Here is a 21925-nt window from a genome sequence, read left to right as displayed (position 1 = left end):
GACAGTTTCTGCATCGTACATAAACACAAGAACATTTTTCCAAATCTAACGATTTTGGTTGAGCACGGAAGACCTATCTCAGATTTAGTCGGTACTCCGAACCGCCAGCTTGCCGCTCAGTGGTTTGGCCAGATATGACAACGCGTGAATTCCGCCCATAACTTGCAAGCTGCCGTTGTAGCTGATGATTTGCTCGTCTAAGAGCCTCGGTGCACTCAATGAACCTAGCACGGTGGTTATTTGGTTGATATGGTGGAGGACATAAAGGAGCGAGATACGCACGATCGAAGCGCGCAGGCTATCAAGAGAGTGCCTATTTGAATAATGGACAGAGAGGTCTTGTGAACTCTGAGGTTTGATTTCGAAGCGGAGCATATATACAACAAGATGGCGCTCTTTATGACTTAGACCAATAAACTCCAGTTTCCCAACAGAAAAATGGCAAAAAACACTTGATGTCCGCCGCTCAATGTCAGTGAACGCCTTATCCGTGAAATGATATGTTCTAAGCAGCTGCGCTCTGCCCCCTACGTGACGGGTGACCGGTCCTTGTCACAGACTGTGAAAGCTGGCCCTGTCTGTCTGCCATCATCAGTTAGGCCCGTCAGACCTTCTGCTATGAAGCAACCTGCTCATCAGGCCACGCCCACCAGCGAGACGAGGTGCCTTTCTATCGAGAGTAATGTCTTCGCCACTGTTTGTTGACGATCTCGTGGTAAGTCCCCCGCCGCCGCCGCTACCTTTGGACAACCCATCGCTAGCCCTACGCTCGATGCCCATATCCTCGTCGCCATCAACTGACTTGTGGTGATGGCCGTCGGGTCCGGCGTAAGTGTTTAGCTTGCTGAGATTCGTCGTGCGCGGGTAGTCATGATATGCTGATTTCAAGTCCTGGGGATCGCGATAGGTAACAGCTGCTTTGCCTTCTGCTTTGCGCATGAGCTCGAGTCCACGATCGAGATGCTTGACCATGGAAGCTTTTAGGTTCCAATCGCCTGCAGAGGGGCTGAGATCCCGCGCTTTGCGGGCCAGAGACGGGTGCCTCTGCTCAAAATCAACTCCAAGCTCTTTCTGATGTGCGACCATTGCTTCCAGCCTCTCGGTCTTGGCCGTGTCGGCCAAGTCTGTATAATGTATGGTGTTCTCCTCTTCTAGCAATTCCAGCCAGTCGTGGTATGGATCGTCGCCCTGCTTCATAGGCAGTCAGTAACGGCACAGTTGGTTGATTTTGCGTCGTGATGAGAACAGCTTACCTGCGTGTCTCTCGGTTTCTCCTGGAGACTCGCAATATACTCCTTGGCGGCGTCCGTCATCCGCGTCCCCATGATATGCTTATCAAAGGACTCGGAAAATTCCCTGTAGTGACCCTTGAGCACGAAGCATTGTCCTGGCCATTGCTTTTCCCTCAATTTGTTGAAAAGAGCTTCTGCAACTGGTGCCTCCCATGGGAACTCCACATGACGGTCATAGCATACCATACACTTGCTTGTCTGCCATTCTCCAAAGTTGTTCTGGTTTTCTTCATCAAGCGCTCGTTCCAGCAGTTCCAATGTAGCCCTGGAGACAAACGAAGCTGGGGCACGAACGTTGAGCGCTCCATTTATGTGTGATCTCTGGAATTCTTCTGACGATCGCAGATCGAGTATCAATACGTCTTCCGTGGGAACCTCCTCAAGCAGTGCTTTGAGGTTGCCAGGTAAAAGCATCTGCACACTCTCTCGCGATGCGCCAGGGGTGTTTTCGAAAAGGGGCAGGCTTTGCAGTCTCGCGGCGACTTCTTGTTGTTCTCGTCGGTGGTGGAACCACAGCTATGGTATAATGTCAGTATACGATGCTGGACAAGAGAGCCAATGCTGGACTTCCGGGTGTAAGCTTACATCGATGTCCGTTGTCTCAATCCCCAGGTTTGACGCTAAGAATTCCTTGACGGCCACGCTTGGATACGGTTCGCCGAGAAAGTATTCCTCCAGGCGAGCCTCTACGTGCGTCGCTAACGCGGGACGGCTTGGCAGCGCCTCGGTATCTGGGAAATAAGTCCGCCGCCCACTGCGGTGCTTGTTGAGAACAGGCGTCATGTTGTCAAACGATGCACTCCTATTCAGCTCAGACATTGAAGCCAAGCCGGCCACCTTCCTCGAAATTGGTACGCCTGCTGATCTACTTGATCCAGCCTCGGAAGCAAAGGGATTGCGCGCAGAGGACGGGGTTAAGCCGATCGTGTTTCCTGTCCGGGATCTTGTTGAAGGTGATGGGCGGAAGGACCGGATACTGTGATCCGCCGACGGTCGCCGTCGACCTCCAAATCCGGACGGTGCGCCGTCGAATACGGTAAAGGCGGTTGTCCCAGACCACACGGAATCGCGGGTACTGGGTTCGTACTGCCGCTCATTGCCCACCTCTACGTCAACATCATCATTGCCGACTTCCACTTGGTCCGCCTCCTGCTTCTCCAGAGGCTCATCCGTTATCGCCAGGTTGTTTGACCGGATAAAGGCCACAAAATTGCATGCCCGATCGTCAGGCAAGACGTTCCAGATAGATACGGGCATGGACAGGAGCAAAAGTGTTGAATGACTCTTGAACACGCCCTGGACCTTGACGTATTTGGCCAACGCGGGGATGGTTGAGAGCCATTGCTGCCATTCACTGATATTGAGCCGTTGATTATCCTCGAGAGCAAGGGAGATCATGACATGCGGGATATCTTCGTTCGGGGAAGACCCGATGATTTCCTGAGGCGCCGCGGACCGACCTGCTAGTGCGATATCTTCCGGTTGCGCATCTTCTGGTGGAGAGGGCGGCCTTTGGTCGTCTGACATTATCCTTGCCAGCTCAATGCTTGGCACCTTGTGGTTGTTGGTCATCATGAAATGAACAGGTGTTGAGCGGGCTTCGTAGTGGCGGCCATTGATCATGACTGGGCGGGGATGTTTTAACCGAGCCAAGACCTCCGCGTGAAGCATGGCGGCCGAGAACACTCTTCTTTTCCACTGGGATAGGACCTCAATGAGAGCAGTTGTGAAAGAGTACCGGCCCGGGTCCGGGGCGATGGCATCCCAGCTTGAGGCGGAGATGGTCTCGGTGACACTATTTCCGCTCGGGAAGGTGGCGCTGGCGGCACCAGCACAACAGTCTAGCAAGATCAAGACGTCCGAGAGAGATCTTTCCAGAAGGGTTTGAATGGCTGACCACCTGATTGCTGCGTATTAGTCTCCATCCCTCGTATTTTATCATAAATGAGCCAACGCCAACTTACTGTAACCAAGGAGAGTCGGTGGAGCGTGTCCTAGATGTAATTGTCAGCGGCTGCGATTGTGCGATACATCGGTAACAATGGTCCCTTACGCGCACCAGGTGCTCTGCCTGGAGTCGTCAATCTTTGCGTGGCCGCCATAATAGACGATGAAGAGAGTTTCGGTCGATTCGTGCTCCTTGATCATGGCTCCAATGCGCAACATGAGCTCTAGATGGGCATTGTCTGACGGGATAGGAAACGTTTCCGTCTCGAAGCTGTAGTCCTCGCGGAAGCAGCACTCAAGATCCTCAAGCTCAGGCAGGACAAAGAGATCGTCACACTTCCAATGCAGAAGGATGGCGTGGACCTTTGAGTAGCGCTGGGAGCTCCCTCTGTTGGGGAATGCTCTCGCGGCAGACTGTGATGGCTGGCGGGTCAGTTGCAAACCGGGAAAAAGCCGAAGCAAAAGCTGGAGGATTCACATACGCCCTCGAGACTTGCGGCGAAATGCGAGATGTCCTTGACATGGTAGTTTACTCTACTAGTGTCATGGGTGGCGGGCGCGATCTTGTCGTCGCCGGCAGAGGAGCCGTACTGAGAGGGGCGGGTTAGAGCAAGGCGACCAGCAGACATGGCATCGTCGGGCGTGCCGCGACGTACAGTGGAATCGCGGCTGCTCAGGCTGGAGCTGTCGGCCGGCCGCCGAGACTGGATCGTGACAAAGGGCACGCTGGACGACATTGTTGCCGGCAGGTGAGGCTGTCACGGGCGGGTACTTGGGTAACGGATCACGGAGAGTGGCGGGGCGACGCCGTGGCCGGCATTGTGGACTGCGGAGGTGAGGACTGGGCGTGAGGGCGCAGCCTGGCTTTGCAACTGCAACTTGCTACAGTATACGAAGTCGAGCGAGAGGTATGGAGTTTGAGGCTATCTGGCCCTGGCGACAACCGAGATGGACAGAGGTTGGCCGGTCGATTTGAGCCGTCCGCGGGGGGCAGGCGAGGCTTGAGCAGGGTGCCGGCTCCACGGCGCTGACGATAGGATAGGGCAGGCCCCTCCAATCCAGCTCAGCACTGGGAGGCATCCTCATCCTCGGTCGCCCAAACGGGCCTAGCGTCACCAACGTGCCCCAGAAGCAAGCAACTGGCACGCCCGGCCACCATTTCTTAGGCCAACACCCAACTTGGTGACCGAGCCTACGTACCTAAGGTACGCTACGTACGCTCTGCCCAGCGGCTGCGACGGCGGGAGCCATTCAGCCCCCGTGTGTCCTGGCCAACATGTGCAAGAGCTTGCCCATCATGGGGACTGGCAGATCTCATGACGCAAGGGGCAGGCATCTCCCGCCGCCAGGTCGATGGACAGCCACCACCCGGCCAGCCCTACGGGCTATGGCCTGGCCCACCAGGCAAGTCGGTCGGGTGGGACATGTGCAGCTGGCCCTCCCTTATCGCAATCTTCCTCAAATCCTCGTCTCACTAGGCATTGGTGCCAAGCCAGACTGGAGGTGTGCCACCGCTGCTTCATCCATCGGATCGCCTTGCGCAGTTGGTGATAGATTCCTCCAAAGCCACAGTCAGTTCCCCATAGAGGACGAATCGATTGTGAGGATACGCATGGGATGTCATCATATGGATGTCTTGGACCCCTGATGGGCGGGCCCTGAACTGCCGCTGCGCTAGCGACTGCCAATTGTGCATGTGTGCAGCCAATCACTGCACGCCTGGGGAAATCAGGCAATACCGGCCCAAGTAAGCGGTCCGGACGGCAGCCCCTGACTTCTTTCATCGACTAACTATCGTCAGCTCAGACGCAGACTCGTCGACTCCCACTTGCCTGTTGCCACGCCATTCCACTCGGCTCTGACCAGTGTATCATTCCGCAGTCAGCCATGGGTGCTTTCGACAATATCGTGTCCTGGTGGGTTGCCGCCCAGGGGCGCGTCAACGACACCGCCGCTGCTGCGGTGCCTCTGGAGCCCTTGCCGCCTCAGCACCCCTACTTTCCACAAGACCTCGTCCTCTCAGGCTATGTCGAGAATGAGACGCCCTTGCATGTGCTCCTGGCATCCTTTGCCGGTATGCTGGGCTGTACGATCCTGGCCACCGGCGTGCTCGCCCGTAAGGTCAACCCGCAGCTGACAGCTTCGAGCCTGGCTGTCGTGTCGTGGTTCGTCATGTGTGAGTTGCCCCACGTCTTCCAGCTGGCCCCTGGCATGGCTATCTGCCCTTGTGCTCACATACTCCCCAACAGGCGGTTGTCTACACTGCTTCTTCGAAGGTAAGATCTATCACCGTGGCCGTCATCTAACCCAGCACCTTCTCACCTCTTGCGCTGCCAGGATACTTCGTCGCCAATCACGCCACCATTGTCTCGTCTCAGCATCTCTTCTCCCAGCTGTGGAAGGAATATGCCTTGTCTGATTCCCGCTACCTGATCTCGGATCCCTTCATGCTCAGTGTCGAAGCCATCACCGTGGTAAGTCTCACAAGCTTGCGGTAAGGAGAAAATCACTTTGGCGTTACTGATACCTTTACCTTCTCAAGGTGGTCCTGGGCCCACTCTCGTTCCTCAGCGCCGCCTCGACTGTGCTGCAAAGCCCTCTCCGGCACCCGCTGCGCATGATCGTGTGCATAGCACACCTCTTCAGCGTTTCTCTGTATTACTCCACTTCTCTGACCGAGAGCTACTTCACTGGTCGGTGGGACAGCAGGCCCGAGCCCCAGTATTTCTGGCTTTACTACGTTGGCTTCAACCTCCCATGGGCCGCAGTTCCCCTTGGTAAGTCGAATAGCCCCGGCAGCGGGCAAGGAGTTCTGGCTTCATAGCTGCCTCCTGTCCGTGCAGATAGTGCGAGTCCATCCTGCTTACTAGTTTCCCTTGATATCAGTCCTGTTGAACAACAGCATCAAGTCAGTCGTTGTTGCGCTTAGGGCGGTCGAGCGCATGGCTGTCACCCTGGATGAGAGCAAAAGCCTGCGCGACGGCAAGGGGACAGCTGAACTTGAGGAAAAGAAGGCGGAGTAGAAGCGTGGTACTTGTCCGGTTACTACTTGTCAAGAGAATGGACAGCCCTACGCCGTAGAGACCTGTACTGGCTGTCTTGTGAGTACATAACCCAGCCACTCCGCACGCAATCGAAATAGGAATCATCAGCCCTGCCTATGAATGTATTTTGATATGTGATGCACTTAACCCCTCCGGTTTCCAGGAAGCTTCGCAGGGTTAATGCGGCCATTCCCATCACCTTCGATCAACTTTTCTAAAGGACCGCTGGGAAGCGTGTGGCTGGTGGATCGCGGCCTGACGAGAGTTAAAGGGAAAGGGAAGTCGAAGGAAAGAAGGAAGAAGGTCAGGGATCAGTTGTTCTCGAACAACAAAGACTGCACTACATTCTCCTAACCCCTCAGTGACGCTTACGCTATGCTCTCGCTGTGACCTGGTTCCGTTACACTGTCCTTGCAAGACTTCTCCTGACAGTAGCAACTAAGTGATATCTCAGAGTATTGATATATTATGTCTAAATCACCGTATACCTTAAGTAATAACTTCAAGCCTCTGAAAGCAATATTATTACGCTAATTAGTAACACTATCGTTGTTCTCTATCATATCAAAAAACATAGAAGTACAAATCTACGTCTCCTGAGAAGCACGACAAGCTCATCTACTACAGAGCGAATGTTAATTGCTTCCTACTCCAGAAGCTCCAGCAGGATATTGAGTTCCCCTAGGACGTCCGAAACATCGTCAACCTATTATCCTATACACCTACCCGCGAACCACGGCCTGTTTGCCCGATCTTAAAATGGAAACAGCCGGATTTTCAAGCCCATGAAGACGGTTACGAGGCTGGGCCAGACAGTGATCCGAACTGGGCCGGTTGCACTAATGCCGACAATCTTGCCTCCGAACTCTTCGCGGCGCTGTCCGAGTTCTACCATGGCCACGCCAAAGTCGGCATAGCTCAACGTGGACGACGCCTTGCCACTGAGCATAATCTCATACCCAGTGGCCTTGGTCCCCTCAGGATCCATCAGCATAGGCGGGTCCGCGGTGATGGGCGTGAGCAGTCCATCCTTCTCGGCTCCGGCGTAGAGCCCACAGGCCTTTATAAGATCCTCGTAGACGAACCAGATCGCCCAGATGAAGAAACTCTTCATGAAACCGGGGACGCTGATCTTGACGTCTGAATTCAGAGACAAGGATCGAATCAACACGACGGTTGGTGTCTTGTACTCGGATCCCTCGTCTCGGCGGAGTTGGCCGAGAGCTGCGGTAACACGTGCTGCCGTCGTAAAAGGAATGTCGACCTTGCGACTGGCGTGGTTGGTAGCGACGCAGGCATCTATAGTTGAGGCGCCTTTGAGACAGGCTTGGAGGGCACTTTCGTCCGGAATTGGGGCATGGAAGATGGTGATGGTGGCCGACGAGGTGGACTCAAGTCGTGGGAAAGCTTCGAGAAGCTTGGCTTTTGAGCGTACCAGTATGTTGATATGAAGGTCGGGTATCTGCGAGGACAGCAGGTATCTCAGAATCGCCGAGCCCGTACCTCCATTTGCGCCGAGGATAGCGTGGGTAGACATAATGTATGCGCTCGTGTCGTCTGTATTTGAGTCTATGACATTGTTGGCGCTTAGTTTCCCAGTGGCGAAAGCCATGTATTTCACTTGTATTTTCACCAGGGAGTCAATATCGCCCAGTCGTCACGATACCACGACTCGCTCTTTGCTGAAAAGTTGCTTTAGGTCAGCAATCAACGCAATGGCCTGGTAATTACTCGGCGACCAACGGAGAAGGAGGTCGCAGATCTGTTTTAGGCACCGCACGCGTACGCAAACGTTCCAGGAGCACGTGGCCACGGTGACCGTCTCGTCGCGACGTGGCTACCTTGCAACAGTCTTGGCTAAGAACGCTACGCTCACAAGCCATGTGCACTTTCGGAAATGGAAACAGAATAAATTACCAGCTTTACCGGTACTCTTCTAACTAACTATTACAGATCTTCAAAAACTCACTCTCGACGTTTTAGCTGCTATACGAAACCTGCCAGCCACGCATCTTCTGCGTCCGAAGACGCATCACGACAGCGTTCGAGGCGACGTCCTCAAACTCATCTCTGCGTTGCCGCTGACGAATTTGACTTTGACTGCGTCAGGCCTCTCTTGATCGCAGTGCTCGCCAGCAAACCGATGAGGAGATCTGGGAACATGTCTACGATATCTTTACCGAATCCATACCCCCCCCGCACTGGCCGATGGCATCGTCCCTCCCAGCAGACGCCGTGGGCTCCATAATACAAGCAGCACGAGCAGCTTCGTGAACTCCTCAGAACGCTGCAAAGATGTGGACAATGTCCTTCAGGAGAACGCGGAGTTATTATATGTTGGCGTTACTGGGGTTTTCGTAGAACATTCTTTGGTAGGGTTGATCTGCTCGACCATGCATACTGCAAGTATTGCCCAGGTGATAGATAGCCTATCGCGAGCCCACCCAAAGGAACAGGGGCGGGGTGATGTGCAGAATCTGGGGAAAGTGGCCCTTCCCTAATTCTGGCAGTGGAGAACCTAGTCTAGAGCTTAGCGCAGACGTGCAAGTCGGGGGGGTCAAACCCGGCAGCCCTTTTCCGCATCCTGGCCGTGTCTGTCAGTATAAGTCGATTGCCATGCCGAGTTGGACCCTGAGCCGATTTTCATGGATACGTCCTGCAAGCATGACTGACATTTCATTCGTTCTGAGAACACCGCGATAACAAACCCCCCCTGCTGCTTTCACGTGCCAGAATTCATAAGATCAAGAAGGGGAGGGGGGGCAGCATGCTCAAGACAACACTCCCCAGCCAACACATGCACCGTCGAGTAGCCTTTCTCGCATAGGTTCTTGAAGACAACCCTTGCTTGTACTTATAAAAAGCATAACACTACCGCCGGCCGCTGCGCGTACAAAGTTTCCCCAGAGAAACCCGGGGCTTTCATATTCCAGATCCCTTGTTTGCCGCAACTATACTACCTTCATAATCCCGAGCTAGCAGAGACATACACACATAACCCCTACCTTCACACAGAAGAAGGCACCAGAAGATCAAATGGCAACCACGAACGCCACGACGACCACCGCGGCGCCGCCTCTCCCGCAGAAGCAGAAGCAGCAGCAGCAGCAGAAACTCATGTCGATAGCGTACATCCGGCGGCACCCAGACATGACGCCGGAGCAGTTCTACGAGCACTGGGAGTACACGCACGGGGTCATTGTCAAGCCGTGGGCTGAGCGGCACGGGCTTATATACACGCAGGTTTGTCATCCCCCCCTTTTCACCACTTTCTTCCGTTGTACTTCACTTGTTTTCCTGTTGGAAATCGGTGGAATTGCTTCATGCTACTAGTGAGATTCGTGTGAACCATTACCCCTTGCGTCTGTGGGCAGAGACTGTTGCATAGGTGGAAAAAGTGTATGCGCCGGACAGTCTCCTTGCGTTACGAAGGGGGTGATGCCATGGCGACTGAATGCCTACACTGGCTGCAAAACCATGTAAGCCTGGTCCTGCGCCTGCCCACGGGTGAGACCGGGATTCAGACCAGCTTCCTTCCTCCCGTCCTGCCCGAAGAAAAAGAAGCCTCTCTCCATTCTCATGGACTTACTTGCTCTTCACTTCTTTTGACCCCTTGCCCTCCCAAAATAGGTCCACCTCAAGCCCAAATACAAAGACGACGTCCCCGCCATCGGACCCGAGAACCCAGACGGCGCCCCCTTGCTGGACGACTACGACGGGTGCGCCCTCTTTGAGATCGACTCGTTTGAGCAGTTCGCCGCGGCGTTCGAGGACGAGTACTACAAGACCGTCATCGAGCCCGACGAGAGGCGGTTCATCGACAAGCAGGTCGGCGTCATGCGGGTGAGGGGCGAGGTTAAGAAGATTGCAGTCTGACGCTGGCGTGTCTGCTGCTGTGTGGATTTCGTTGGCATGTTGGGATGGAGGGTCAAAAAGAGAACGTGGAGCCCGTTTGACTATTGACATGTACGTCCTTGGGGGCGAAGTGGTGCCGGGTATCGTTGTATTGAATTTCTTGTGTGGGAGGAATGCTTCTATCGAGTCTCTCATGCGGCTTTAATCCCATTACTTGCTGTCTACCGGACATACTTGCCCATGAAGCGTTTGTGAAAGTCGGACCGCAACAAGTCCTAATTTTTCCAAAACCGTTAGTGTCAAACTCATTTGCGCGGCGCGCTCGAGTCGAAGGGGGGGGGCACAATGCCCCAATTCAGAGCCTGTTACTCACGTTGATAAACTCCTTCTGCTTGCCCTTGTCCTCCGTCCCGCGCGCCTGGTTCTTGAACACGACATCGTCGTCCCAGCGGCGCTTCATGTTGAAGTCCTGCTTCGCCAGCTCGCGATTGTTGTTGAGCAGCGGGTTGCCCAGCGCTATGTCCCGTTCCCGCTCGGCCTCCTCGGCCGCGAGCCGCTCGCGCTCTTCCTTCTCGCGCTTCTCCGCGCGCTCCCGCCGGATCTTCTCGAGTTCTCTCTGAAGCTCGGCGTCGTCGTCGTCGCTATCATCATCGCTATCGTCATCGTCGTCGTCGTCATCGTCATCGTCATCATTGTCGCCGTCCTTGTCATCCGAGTCGTCTTCAGAGTCCGCATCTATATCTCTGCTCTCCTCCAGCACGCGCCGCCGCTTCGCCTCGAAATCTTCCACGCCCGCCTCTTCTTCTCCCCCGTCTGGTCCATTCTCGCCGCCCCGTGACGCCAACGCCGCCAGCGGTCTCTTTGCCGTCGCCGTCCCCGATGAAGAAGCAGTCTCGTCGTCATTGTCGTTTGCGGACGGCAGAGCGCCGCCGTTGCGCTTGGCCAGGTGCGCGGCCTCGGCGGCCAGGAGCTCCGCGCGGAGGTCGCGCTTCTGGGCGCCCGCGGCGCCGCCCTGGCCGGGCTTGCGGAACTTGAGGGATGTGTGGGCCGGCGCGAGGCGCTGGTGGTAGGCCGGGCCGCGGAGGGCTTCTTTGCCTCGTGCCTGTGTCAAGGGGTCTGGTGGTTAGCAAAAGGAGAGAAAAAAAGAAGAAAAAAAGGCCCCGGAAGGGGTGGTGGTGACTGACTGGGTCAAAGGTAGGTCTGTGAGCCGTCGTCATCTTGGCTGGAGTGCTGAAAGGTCGGAATGATCAGAGGGTTTGTAGTGTCTGCAATGACTGGTGCAATGTCTGCAATGAGCGTTACCGCAAGAATGAAGGTCGGTTATTTGCTTGTTGCGGATGCTGCGCTTCGCAGTGGTTGTGCCAGGGGGGCTACGAGTGTATGAAGTTGAAGATACAGCCGTTGCGCAGCAGAACCACCGCGGCAACCTTAAGCAGCAGGGGACACTTTCGTAGGCGAGCGGACCCTGGCTTGAACCACAAGGATACACCCCCTACCGCCCGGCAGAACATCTCCAAAAAAAGCCCCCATGCGCTCATCGACGCCAATTGGGAAAACTGACAAGCTCCATTCTGCAGAACGAGCCCCACCATAGACCCGACCTTCAACACTGAGAAATGTGAAGGACAAACACAAGCCTTACAACACTCACTAATAAACGGAACACGATCGTCTCTTCTGGCATTGTAGTAGAGGATCCAGCTACAGAGTTTTTCTTGGACAACGCCCGACTTCCCAAGCACCCCCACAAGCCGCCCGTACAACACAAGCGATCAAGAGACATGCCTCGCGAGGCCGAGCCGTCTCTCAACGAGAGGGCCTTTGTAGTGCAGGCACTCCACGAGGGCCACCGCCTGGACGGCCGCGCGCTCGACCAGTTCCGCAAGCTCGAACTCACTTTTGGCGATCAATATGGCGTCGCAGATGTGACACTCGGCAAGACGAGGTGCGCCTCCCTTCCCCTCGCCCAACTTTCTTCCTCTATATTCCCACCACCCAGTTCGTTGCTAATGTTCGGCTTGCCGAAAACCCTTACAGAGTCCTCGCAAAAGTCTCCGCCGAAGTAACAGTCCCCTACACCGACCGGCCCTTTGACGGCATCTTCACAATCAGCACCGAGCTGAGCCCCATGGCGTCGCCAGCCTTCGAGGTCAACCGCCCCACAGAGACCGAGGTGCTGCTCTCGCGCCTGCTCGAGAAGACGATCCGGCGGTCCAACGCGCTCGACACGGAGTCGCTGTGCCTCGTCGCGGGCCAGAAGTGCTGGTCCGTCCGCGCGGACCTGCACGTGCTCAGCCACGACGGTAACCTCATCGACGCGGCGTGCCTCGCCGTGGTCGCGGCCCTCCGCCATTTCCGGAAACCAGACACCAGCATGGAGGGGGAGACGCTGACGATATACACGCCCGCCGAGAGGGAGCCGGTGCCGCTGAGCTGGCTGCACTCTCCGTTCTGCGTGACGTTCAGCTTCTATGGCGAGGAGGACGGCACCGAGAGGGAGATTGTGCTGCTGGACGCGACGCTGCTCGAGGAGCAGCTCCAGACGAGCAGCTGCACGATCAGTCTGAACCGGCACGGCGAGATCTGCCAGATCGCCAAGCTGGGCGGGGCGGCGGTCGAGCCCACGGTCCTTCTCCAGTGCGCGAGCGTGTCGTTACAAAAGAGCAAAGAGCTGTCTTCTTATCTGGACCAGAAGCTCGCAGAGGACAGCAAGCGGAGGGATAAAGGCGGGCTCCTGGCGGAGCTTTCCGCGGAGAATGAGAACACGATACCCATGGTTTGATTGGATCGACCGACAAGTCGATTGGAACGGAGAAGTCGTCGAGATATAGACCAAGAAGAACCACAAAGTGGAAATAAAAAGGAACGAGAGCCCACTGAAATGGTGCTGCTCGCACACACGCACAAGAAGATGCCCAATCCATATGCGAATCACTCCGTAACGCCGTCCAAATGCCCGCTCGAAAGAGAGAAGATATATGTCGCCCGGGCGATTCGGCCCCTTCCGCACCGGCCGCCAATCTCGCCCTACCAGATCTGCCAGGTTCCGCTCGCGCTACCTCATGACTGGTGGCCGCGACTCTTTGTTCCACTTGACCCGACTTCTGACCCAGTCCACAGCCTCGCGCACACCCGTACCGGTAAGCGCACTGATGGGCAGGACCCTCGAATCGCGGATGCTGCTGGCCTTCTCGCCCTCAAAGACCTTCTTGACAAGCCCCTCCTTGATGCGCACGACCTCGACGCAGTCCTCGCGGTCCTGCTTGTTGGCGAGGATGAGCAGCGGGACGCCCTCGGTTTCCGAGTTCTGCAGGACGTCCTCGAGTACTAGCCGGCACTCCTCGAGGCGGCCGGTTGTTGTGGATGAGCTCGTCGCGGCCGGGTTGTTCTTGCCGGTTGTGCCACTGCTGCCGCTGCCGTTGGTGTTGTTGTTGCTACTGCCTGCACTCGTGCCGGCCGCCGTGTCGTCGAGGTCGAGGAACCCGTCGCCAATGTCTGTGCTGTCGATGATGAAGACAATGGCGTGGCAGGACGAGTAGTAGCTCTGCCAGAGCTTGCGAAGAGAGTGCTGCCCGCCGACGTCCCAGATCTTGAGGTACATGTCGGGCAAGGTCAGGGTGGAGACGTTCTGGCCGACGGTGGGCACGGTATTGAGCTTCGGGTCTGGACGGTCTGGCAGGAAGAGCGACTTGGCCTGCTCATGGAAGGTTGTCTTGCCGGCATTGTCAAGGCCGAGGAGGATGACGGAATACTCTAAGAGTTTGCGCAGTTGAGGTTAGCTGCGTGTTTAGAGGAAGAGGAGGAGGGGGGCATGTGAGCGTGGTTGATGTGGATTGGGACACTGACCCTCTTTGCTTGTCGCGAGGCGATAGAGGCCCTTGGCCAGGTGATACATGGCGACACGGGCGAAGAAGAGCGGCCGCGAAGGATCTGGGTGGAAAATTGGAATGGTCGGGACAGTCGAGGGCGAAAGGGACGGCAGATGAACACAACGAAGCCGACGGACCGCCAGACTCGGGCGCGATGGTGTCCTTGCTAGCGCGGCGCTGGAGTGCGTGCGGGGGCGTGGGCCCAGGGTTGACAGCTTGCCTGACAGCAGCGGGGCAGTTTGCCAGGGGTCGTCTCTAATGTTAATTAGACGGAGCGGTCGACTTTGGGCTCTGGAAAACTTGACATCAGCATGAACGGGCGGGGAGCCCTAGCAGTTTGAGAACGTCAAGTATTGGTGCAGAGCTCTCTGCCTTGCTGTTTCTGAAATGCCTACACTAAGTACCTACATTCACTAGTAGGTAGCAGTCATGGCAACGACTGGCCCTGGCCGGCAGTGCTGCCCTGGCAGCCACGCAGTCTAGGGAGGCCAGCGTGTGTTTGTCTCGGATGCCTTGGGATGGACTTGTCTGATGGTTGATGTGTGGTGTTCAGCCGCGGGGGTTTGGTATCTTTTGGCCCAGAGTGAAGTATTTGATGCGACAGGGCCAGTCTCTCTGTCTGGCCAAGGCCATGGATGTCGTGAAGCAGCACCTGCAAAGTACCTGCCTCAAAGTACTTTGCCGCAGAGTGACATCACTGGCTGGGCTGGGCCTGCAGGCGCGTGCAAACAAACAACAATAATAGAGTTGCGACTCCAACCCGTGCCAGCTTGAGCGACACCAACCACCGGCTTGCTTTTTTATCGCTGCCCTCGCTCGCCTGCACTGCTCTCCCGCGACGGCCGCAAGGGACCGCGCCTTGTGTGTCTTAGTCACCTGTCGCGACCTCTCGCAGCCTCACCATCACTTGGTATCCTCTTCCTCACTTACACACTCCAGCTGCAGCCATCACCAACTCTCCGCCATGGCTCCCGTCGTGTTCCCCAATCCTGTCAGGTAGCTTCTCCCTGCCCGCTAAATGTCGTCTACCAACCTTCTGACACAGCCACTCACCTCCGTTTAGCTACGTTGCCGTGGCCGCCCCGGTTCTGCACGTTGCCGCCGTGGTATACTTGACATATACTGTCGTTACCAGCCTGGCCACTTCATATCGAGCTCTGGGGCCCCCTCAGGACACGCGATCGCGCCAAGGCAGGCGCTCCAAGTTGGTCCCCGTCTTTGCCGCCCTCGCAGTCCTCGCTGTCACCGTCGCATCCTCTTCTGCTGCCGACGGTGCCATTCTTTCCTACAGAGTATGGGCCGACCAGCGTGGGCTCAAGGCTCCGCCGAGGTATGTGACTCTGTGGCGAAGAAGTTGAATACCAAGAGAAAGTAGTCCGTTGGCTCACATGATGTACCACAGCTGGTATCCGCACAAGAATAGCCTCGGCCACAAGGACACCGAGCTTTATCTCGGCCAGTGGCTCAGCGACACGCCAGTATACAGGGACACCCTCGAGATCGTGGCCGAGCGTAGTCGTCGCTTCTGGTGGGGCCAGCAGATCGATCTTGCGACGGTGGCCTGGAGTTCCTTTGTTGCTGTCGAAGGCCGCCGTCGTGGCATTCGCAATCTGCCATCGTTCCTGACTCTGGCCCATCTCGTCAACCTGTCCTATGCTCAGAATCTGTTCTACCTTGCTCTGCTGGTGACTCCATCACCTTTGGCGACGAACCACCAAGATCTCGTCTTCCCAAGCAACCCCCTGCCTAGATGGCGCCGAATCAGGAGCAGACTCTTTGCCTCCAAGCCCAACGCCTGGCACCCACGCCCATTTATCTTCTACAGCAGCTTGATTCTCGGCTTGGGATCCGTCTTCCTCCTCCCATATGCAGCAGGGACCCCGTCCTTTGCCGCAGTCGCCCTTCTCTCGCGAGCGTCGACATTTATTCCGGTGCTGGCACCGTACCTGGTTCCCACAAGCTGGGGCAAGGTCTACGCAACGCCGCATGAGGCCTACAGCTCGCTGACGACCATGTTCAGATTCATCTCTGCCATGTCACTCATCCTCCACGCCAAAGCCTCTGCAGTCGGCCTCGCCCACAATGCACCCGACTCTCACTACCACAGACACAGCGCGTTCCTGCCCTGGGACATTGACGAGCGGAGCAAGTGGGAGCGTGGCACGACGGCCATAGGCAAGATTCTCGGGTCCATCAGCGACCATCCCGCAGTTCAAGCTGTTGGATTCGATGTCTTGGTTAGTGCGTTCAGCCTCGGCGTCTGGGCCGCAACACGTGCTGCAGACGTGCGACGTATTCTTGCTTCTGCTATACCCGGTGTGTCCGCTGGGCATGACGGAAAGGAGCCAGTGCCGGCCGCGAACACCAGCAGCAACCCCGATGCCGTTGTCAGCCAGGGCTCTGACAACAACAGCAACAACAATGAAGAAGAAGCAACTCCTGCACGACGTCGGCGGCAGACGCGGGCGAGCACCTCAAAGTCCACTCAAGAAGAAGCTCACATCCCCGGCGCTCCCCGGCCAAGAAAAGGGCGGTCGTCGCAGAGAGCGCTGGCCAGCGTTCCACACGACAACAGCAACAACAGCAATGGCGATGTCAGTAGTGAAACCGCCGACCAGGCGTACGAGCCCAGTCCTGCCGAGGCCGCGGCCCTCCAGGAAGGCGACATCTTGCCTGCCGAAGAGCTGGACTGGGAAGCGGGTGCTCTGGCATGGGGCCTCACTGCACTTCTGGGCCTGGGCTCGGCGAGCTCGGGCGTGTTTGGAGCCGAGTGCACTGCGAGATGAGTAGGCAGAGACGCATGTCAGCTGTGATGGGACTTTATATATCTCTTCCATGTGCGGATGAAGGTTTGTACGGAGAGAGTTTGTTTTTGTCAACCACGAGCAGAATCAGCGATCAGGGGGTTACCGATTCACGTGCCATCCTTATCACTATAAAGGAGAGAGAATCCTTGAGAGGAGAACTTTTGTGCTCAGTTCAGTACCTCCACCATGATCCAGACGCACCCATGCGACTTTGGGACGGGAAACAAAAAAAAAAACAAGTTGTTTTTGGTATTCCTACTCCGTGCAGAGATCGATATATGCTTTCTTGATTTACTGCTATGCTTTGGTATATATATGATGCCATATGTGTATAATGTGAGAATGCGTCAACATGTTTGGCATGCTTGGTTTGGCGCGGGGTTTTAGTTTGGCGCTTCTGCCTTCTTGCCGTCTCGCACGATACCGTCCTGTCGCGAAATGCCCCCTGTTCATCTCAAAAGCGTCCTACCACCATTGCGCCCCCCACCCCCCCCCCCCCACAGATCCAGTGAAGAAGGGATGTGAAGCGAGATCTAGTATATACCCTGAGTCCGATATTGAAAAGTATCATAACTACGAAACCCAATCAGTTAGTTCATCATAATACTCAAGACAAACGGAGAAAGTGCAGCCCCATGGCTCAGCTGAGCGAACCTGGGAAGGCAAGCACCATCAAGGCGGGGAAAAGTTCAAGGTTACTCACAGCCGTGTATAGTAGCTGCCCAGGGACTTGCCAATGAGGTCTGTCTCGACAAACGCCTCGGCCTCGTCGGCGCTGAGGTGCAGCTGGAAGCGCTGCCGCAACGCAGTGGTCGCCTGGCCTACGCCCGCCGCGTAGCACGGCATCTTTGAATCCCGGCCCATTATGCTGACCAGGTCGATAATGCTGTCTGCCGAGCGACGAAGGGCTGCACAGGGGGTGAAAAGTGGTCGTTAGAAGGAGTACTAAACGGGCAGGGGTAGTTTTAAAAAGTCAAATGCATACCTTGAAATGCCTGCTTGCACAACGCCTTGAAATCCGCAAAGTCCTCGGATTGCACACCGCCAAGAACCTCGACATACTCGTACGTGAGCTTGAAGGGGGCAGCCTCGAAGCCAACGGAGCCAGGCGAGTTGGACAGCATAAAGCCAAAGTCGATGTGCACAATGTGACCCTCATTGTCTATGAGGACATTGCCATTATGCCGATCCTTGAGCTGCAGAATATACGAGATCATGCTGTACGCTGCTAGCGACCGCTTGAACGCGTCAACGGCCGCACGGTACGGCTCACTGTCCGGCTTGCCAAAGGTCTTTACCCAATGGTCCTTAAGGGTGGCAAAACGCCGGCGCGGATTGATCCCGGCCTCGATGGATGCGAGCGTCAGGCTGCGCTTCAATGAATGCAGCGAAACACCATTTGTGATGGTCTCGATCAGGCCAGCCGATTCGCCCGCCACCAGTATCCTCATGAGCTTGACCCATACGCGCACCCCGGCGTCGGTCCAGATCTTGTGACAGACTTTGATGAGCTGGCAAGCAAATGCCTCCTGCCGCAGATCGTCGCCCGTCTTGACGATCACGCTGACCAAGTCCCAATTCTTCATCCACCCATACGGCGACGACTGTCGGATTCGCTCCTTCTTCATATGCCATGCCTCGCCAAAGACGGCGGCGCTCGGGTCGTCACGGTCGCCCTTACGCTGCACACCACCCGTCATTGCGTCGTTCTCCATGCGTGCCGCACCGGCGGATGTGTTACTCGCCGGGTCTAGTGCTTCGACGTCGTCCATGTCGGCAGTCTCGCTGTCGGGCTCGCCACCGACAGAGGCGGCGGCAGAAGCGGCGTTCTTGGCCATAATCAGGTCGAAAGTCGGCCCTTGCCCGTCGTCCAGATCAAAGCTTTGCTCCTCCAGGCTCTGCATGCTCGCAATGATCTTGGTCCGAATCGCAGCCACCTCATGCTTCGGCCGCTTGCCGCTTGTAGCCTCCAGCTGGGCCAGCATTTGAGAAGCCGTCCGCATATGCGTTGCTAAAGCGGAAAAGTCAGGCTGATCAACCGACGCATTCCTCGCACTGGTAATCGGCCCTCTCCGCAAGGGGCCGGGACTACTTGACCGTGACGTGGAAGTACCAGAGGTTCGTGGAGTACCCATGACTTCAGCCATGCTTGAGCCTGTCGCTCCACTGGGGAATCGCATAGGGTTCAGGGGTGACTTCAACGGCTGCGGAACGACGGGAGGCGTCCCCGGCTCAGCGGGCTTCAGCATCGGAGAGCTTCCAAGGTCACCGGACACTGGCTCAAAGACACTGTCAGGCTGCTCATCTCCGACTCCAGATGGTCTCCCGCTGGCAGGTAATCTCTGGGCATCAGTCAGATCGAACAATCGCTTGCGGCTGCCCTGCTCGGCTATAAGCGTCGACAACAATCTCTCATTGTCAGGAGATTCGGGATCAAAGTTGAAATCGTCTCTCAAGACCTCAATCATGAGGAGGTAGGGGACCTTTTCTGCGCTATTCAAGACCGTAGCCTCCGCCGGGTTGATCCGGACAATTCGGTGATGGCGACTCGACCCGGGCTTCCCATCTACGAGAGTCGGCGGGGACAAAACGGGGACGTCTATCTCCGCAGGCAGATCCCTCGCGATCAGAGCCAGCTCAGCACGCAGCGCGCTGAGCCGTGCCGGTTTCGGAACGATCACCAGCCTTGTCGAGATATCCTCGAGTGCAGTCAAGAATGCGAGCTGGCTGCGGAAATAGTTCTGCCGCAAGAGTCTCGCCTTCTTCTTGGGCGTGAGCTCCGCCTTGCTCATCATCGTCTTGATATGAGAGGAATGGCGCCTAGAAATCGAATCTCCGCCTGGCCGTGGAATTCCTGCCGAGATAGGCGTCGAGGGCCTCGACACAGCCCTCGGGGAGCGAGCTTCTGGTAGTGGCAGTGATGCCGAGCTCAGGCGCGCTTCCAGCAGCCTACTTTCCAGATAGGCTGGTTTTCGCCCTTCGGCAGAGGCGGTAGGCTTGGCTTCGGAGGAAGAAGACCGGTGTATGGGCGTCCGAGGGTTGGCATTGCCATTGGGCGATGCCACCTGGTCTGCTGGAGGCGCTTGTGCCGGCGACTCTCTTGGCCGGCGAGGTTTTGCCGTTGTCGTGGTTCCTGTCACCGTCTTGCTCCTGGCCACTTTGATAGTCGGTGTCGCAGTCTCGTGGACGACATCGCCGTCGGGCTGCGCCTTGCGTGCCTGTGCTATGGCCAGCGGGCCTGCCCATTTCGGCAGCAGGGGCACGCCCACGCTGGCGAGGACGAAGCTCGCCAGAACAGTGACGGGCAGCGTATTCTCCTTGATTTTGTCGTTGCGTGGGGCGTCGGAAAGCCCAAACACTATGTGCTGGACCTTGTTGTACACCCGTCGGCAGGTTCGAAAGGCTTGCGTCTGGGGCGTTCGGGCGAGGTCGTGTAGGTAGAATTGGAAGAGCCAAAATGTCTGGACAAAGTAGAACAGTGGTTAGTCAGGTAAAGCACAGCTTCCCTTCAAGGGTGCACCAGAGTCCTACCAGTAACGCAGCTGAGACCGACTCCTCGCACAGGTCCAGGAGGAATTCTTCCAGGGCCATTGACTCATTGTCAACGCTTATTATGAGGTGGCATAGCTGCGGGAGAAAGAACTCGACGTCCTCATAAGGAAACTGCCGGAGCTTCGAGCAGAGCACATATGTGATTCCGACATGGTCGGCGTAACGACTGTGACCAGAAAGACGCCGAGTTAGTCAGAGTCCAGTGGCAGCATGTGGCAAGGCGTTGTGGTTGTGCGGAAGGGGCGGCGCGTCCCGAAGCAGGAAGCAAAGAGGCAGACGCTACTGACGAGAGGTACGACACGGAGAGGAAGGGGTCTTGGTTGAAGACATCACTCTCGATGAAGCGCTGGAGCAGGTCCCAAGACATGGCGAACTAAATCGGCAGGCCCGACGTCCGCGCCCGGGGTCGCACCACGAGGGGATGTGTTCGGCAGTGGCACTTGTCGGCGTCTCCCGCGAGGCTCGCCCTCCCTATGTGGGCGATTGCTAGTCGTGTCGCTTCGCGTTAACTGGCCGCAGCAGCACGACAGAGCTCTATCATGGCTGGGGCTTGGCGTCGACGGTCAGAGAGGCGGGGTGCGCGTGCGCTGTAGGGGGGGGGTCTCGCCACGGGCTGGGCAATGTGATGGAGCTGCAATGGGCTGAGAAAGGGCGCTTTTTCGAGAGGTGCCGGGTTGCGGCTCGACGTCACGGCCGGGTGGGAGTCGATGTTCGCGAGAGGGACAACAATGCTTGAACGAGCGCCCGGGAGCTCATGCAATCTCGAGACTGCCCAGATGCTCCGTGGTGGAACTCGAGGTCATGCTACGTAGCGCTCCGCGGGCCGGCAGGGTCTAAAGGAGGCAGGCCGGATGGCACAGACAGGACAGGGGAGGCCCGCCCGCCAGACCCGGGCCAATCCACTGCTCGAGCCTCGGGGGCACCGGCACTGCTGCTGCTGCTGCTGCTCGAGCGTGCATCGTCCCGGTCATGTGCGGCTGCGAGCGACTGTACCTCAATGGAACAGACAGGCCAACAGTACGTGAGCCTGACCTGTGCACACAAAGGTCACAAACTGCGTGGCTTGCAGCGGCAGAGCCCTCCCATTGAGACTGACAGATCTTGTGTGGAAGCTCACACGCGAGGCCACAGCCTTGAGCTCTCGGGGCGGGGCTCATGTTAGTCAACACGAGAACAACGACCAGCTCTGCCGACCCTCAGGTGGGGGCCAATCGCGTTCTCCCGCAAGCTTCATCACATCACAAATTCTCCCTCGTGCCAAACACTGCCAAACGTCTTAAAGAGCGGGATCGTATCCCTTGCATTTGTGCTTATTATAAAACAGGCGCCATCCCGTGACAAGTATCGATATCTGCACCTGTGTTTACGTGTGCGCCGCCAAGGTACGCCATAATGTATGCACTGCTCGCTGTCAAAAAACTTCCCGAGACACCTCGTCTATTATCGTGACGCCATATATGCGTGGACGCGTGTCCGTCCCTCCTATTTCCCTGCTCCGTAAAATCCCTCCCGGAAATCACATTTAGGCATGGGCTGTCAGAACTGGCCATTTACCATAT

General features: G+C 56.6%; 8 protein-coding genes across 8 annotated transcripts; 4 read left to right on the top strand and 4 right to left on the bottom strand.

The window, feature by feature from the left end:
* Positions 1 to 230: 230 nt before the first annotated feature.
* On the bottom strand, positions 231 to 4177 carry B0I36DRAFT_281816 (uncharacterized protein). The gene is made up of 7 exons (XM_046151497.1): positions 3896 to 4177; positions 3722 to 3829; positions 3346 to 3653; positions 3257 to 3286; positions 1878 to 3192; positions 1254 to 1808; positions 231 to 1191 (listed from the first exon to the last, which is right to left on the bottom strand). Exons 1-7 carry the CDS (start codon positions 3974 to 3976, stop codon positions 592 to 594), a joined length of 2997 nt encoding a protein of 998 aa, XP_046019146.1. The 5' UTR covers positions 3977 to 4177; the 3' UTR covers positions 231 to 591.
* Positions 4178 to 5032: 855 nt separating this feature from the next.
* B0I36DRAFT_312106 (Emopamil binding protein-domain-containing protein) lies at positions 5033 to 6760 on the top strand. Its single transcript, XM_046152461.1, has 5 exons — positions 5033 to 5415; positions 5489 to 5515; positions 5577 to 5713; positions 5782 to 6016; positions 6126 to 6760. Exons 1-5 carry the CDS (start codon positions 5127 to 5129, stop codon positions 6260 to 6262), a joined length of 825 nt encoding a protein of 274 aa, XP_046019145.1. The 5' UTR covers positions 5033 to 5126; the 3' UTR covers positions 6263 to 6760.
* A 277-nt stretch (positions 6761 to 7037) lies between these two features.
* Positions 7038 to 7895, bottom strand: B0I36DRAFT_379912 (oxidase; the record flags this gene model as incomplete). Its single annotated transcript, XM_046160796.1, has 1 exon — positions 7038 to 7895. The coding sequence occupies one exon, from the start codon at positions 7893 to 7895 to the stop codon at positions 7038 to 7040; it is 858 nt and encodes a 285-aa protein (XP_046019144.1).
* A 1424-nt stretch (positions 7896 to 9319) lies between these two features.
* Positions 9320 to 10159, top strand: B0I36DRAFT_358289 (EthD domain-containing protein; the record flags this gene model as incomplete). The annotated part of the gene is made up of 2 exons (XM_046157941.1): positions 9320 to 9526; positions 9914 to 10159. The coding sequence occupies 2 exons, from the start codon at positions 9320 to 9322 to the stop codon at positions 10157 to 10159; spliced, it is 453 nt and encodes a 150-aa protein (XP_046019143.1).
* A 1760-nt stretch (positions 10160 to 11919) lies between these two features.
* On the top strand, positions 11920 to 12920 carry B0I36DRAFT_371440 (ribosomal protein S5 domain 2-type protein; the record flags this gene model as incomplete). Its single annotated transcript, XM_046160012.1, has 2 exons — positions 11920 to 12083; positions 12176 to 12920. The coding sequence occupies 2 exons, from the start codon at positions 11920 to 11922 to the stop codon at positions 12918 to 12920; spliced, it is 909 nt and encodes a 302-aa protein (XP_046019142.1).
* Positions 12921 to 13193: 273 nt separating this feature from the next.
* B0I36DRAFT_358286 (P-loop containing nucleoside triphosphate hydrolase protein) lies at positions 13194 to 14033 on the bottom strand (the record flags this gene model as incomplete). The annotated part of the gene is made up of 2 exons (XM_046157940.1): positions 13194 to 13891; positions 13985 to 14033. 2 exons carry the CDS (start codon positions 14031 to 14033, stop codon positions 13194 to 13196), a joined length of 747 nt encoding a protein of 248 aa, XP_046019141.1.
* Positions 14034 to 14971: 938 nt separating this feature from the next.
* B0I36DRAFT_358285 (uncharacterized protein) lies at positions 14972 to 16793 on the top strand (the record flags this gene model as incomplete). The annotated part of the gene is made up of 3 exons (XM_046157939.1): positions 14972 to 15003; positions 15071 to 15337; positions 15410 to 16793. The coding sequence occupies 3 exons, from the start codon at positions 14972 to 14974 to the stop codon at positions 16791 to 16793; spliced, it is 1683 nt and encodes a 560-aa protein (XP_046019140.1).
* A 515-nt stretch (positions 16794 to 17308) lies between these two features.
* B0I36DRAFT_312097 (kinase-like domain-containing protein) lies at positions 17309 to 21143 on the bottom strand. The gene is made up of 5 exons (XM_046152460.1): positions 20654 to 21143; positions 20346 to 20532; positions 17800 to 20275; positions 17518 to 17722; positions 17309 to 17387 (listed from the first exon to the last, which is right to left on the bottom strand). Exons 1-5 carry the CDS (start codon positions 20731 to 20733, stop codon positions 17348 to 17350), a joined length of 2988 nt encoding a protein of 995 aa, XP_046019139.1. The 5' UTR covers positions 20734 to 21143; the 3' UTR covers positions 17309 to 17347.
* Positions 21144 to 21925: the final 782 nt, after the last annotated feature.

This window comes from Microdochium trichocladiopsis (genome assembly GCF_020744255.1).
Source record: "Microdochium trichocladiopsis strain MPI-CAGE-CH-0230 chromosome Unknown B0I36scaffold_1, whole genome shotgun sequence".
Taxonomy (NCBI): Eukaryota; Fungi; Ascomycota; class Sordariomycetes; order Xylariales; family Microdochiaceae; genus Microdochium; species Microdochium trichocladiopsis.
The sequence above is the reverse complement of the archived record's forward strand: the minus strand, read 5'-3'. Positions and strand labels throughout refer to the sequence as shown.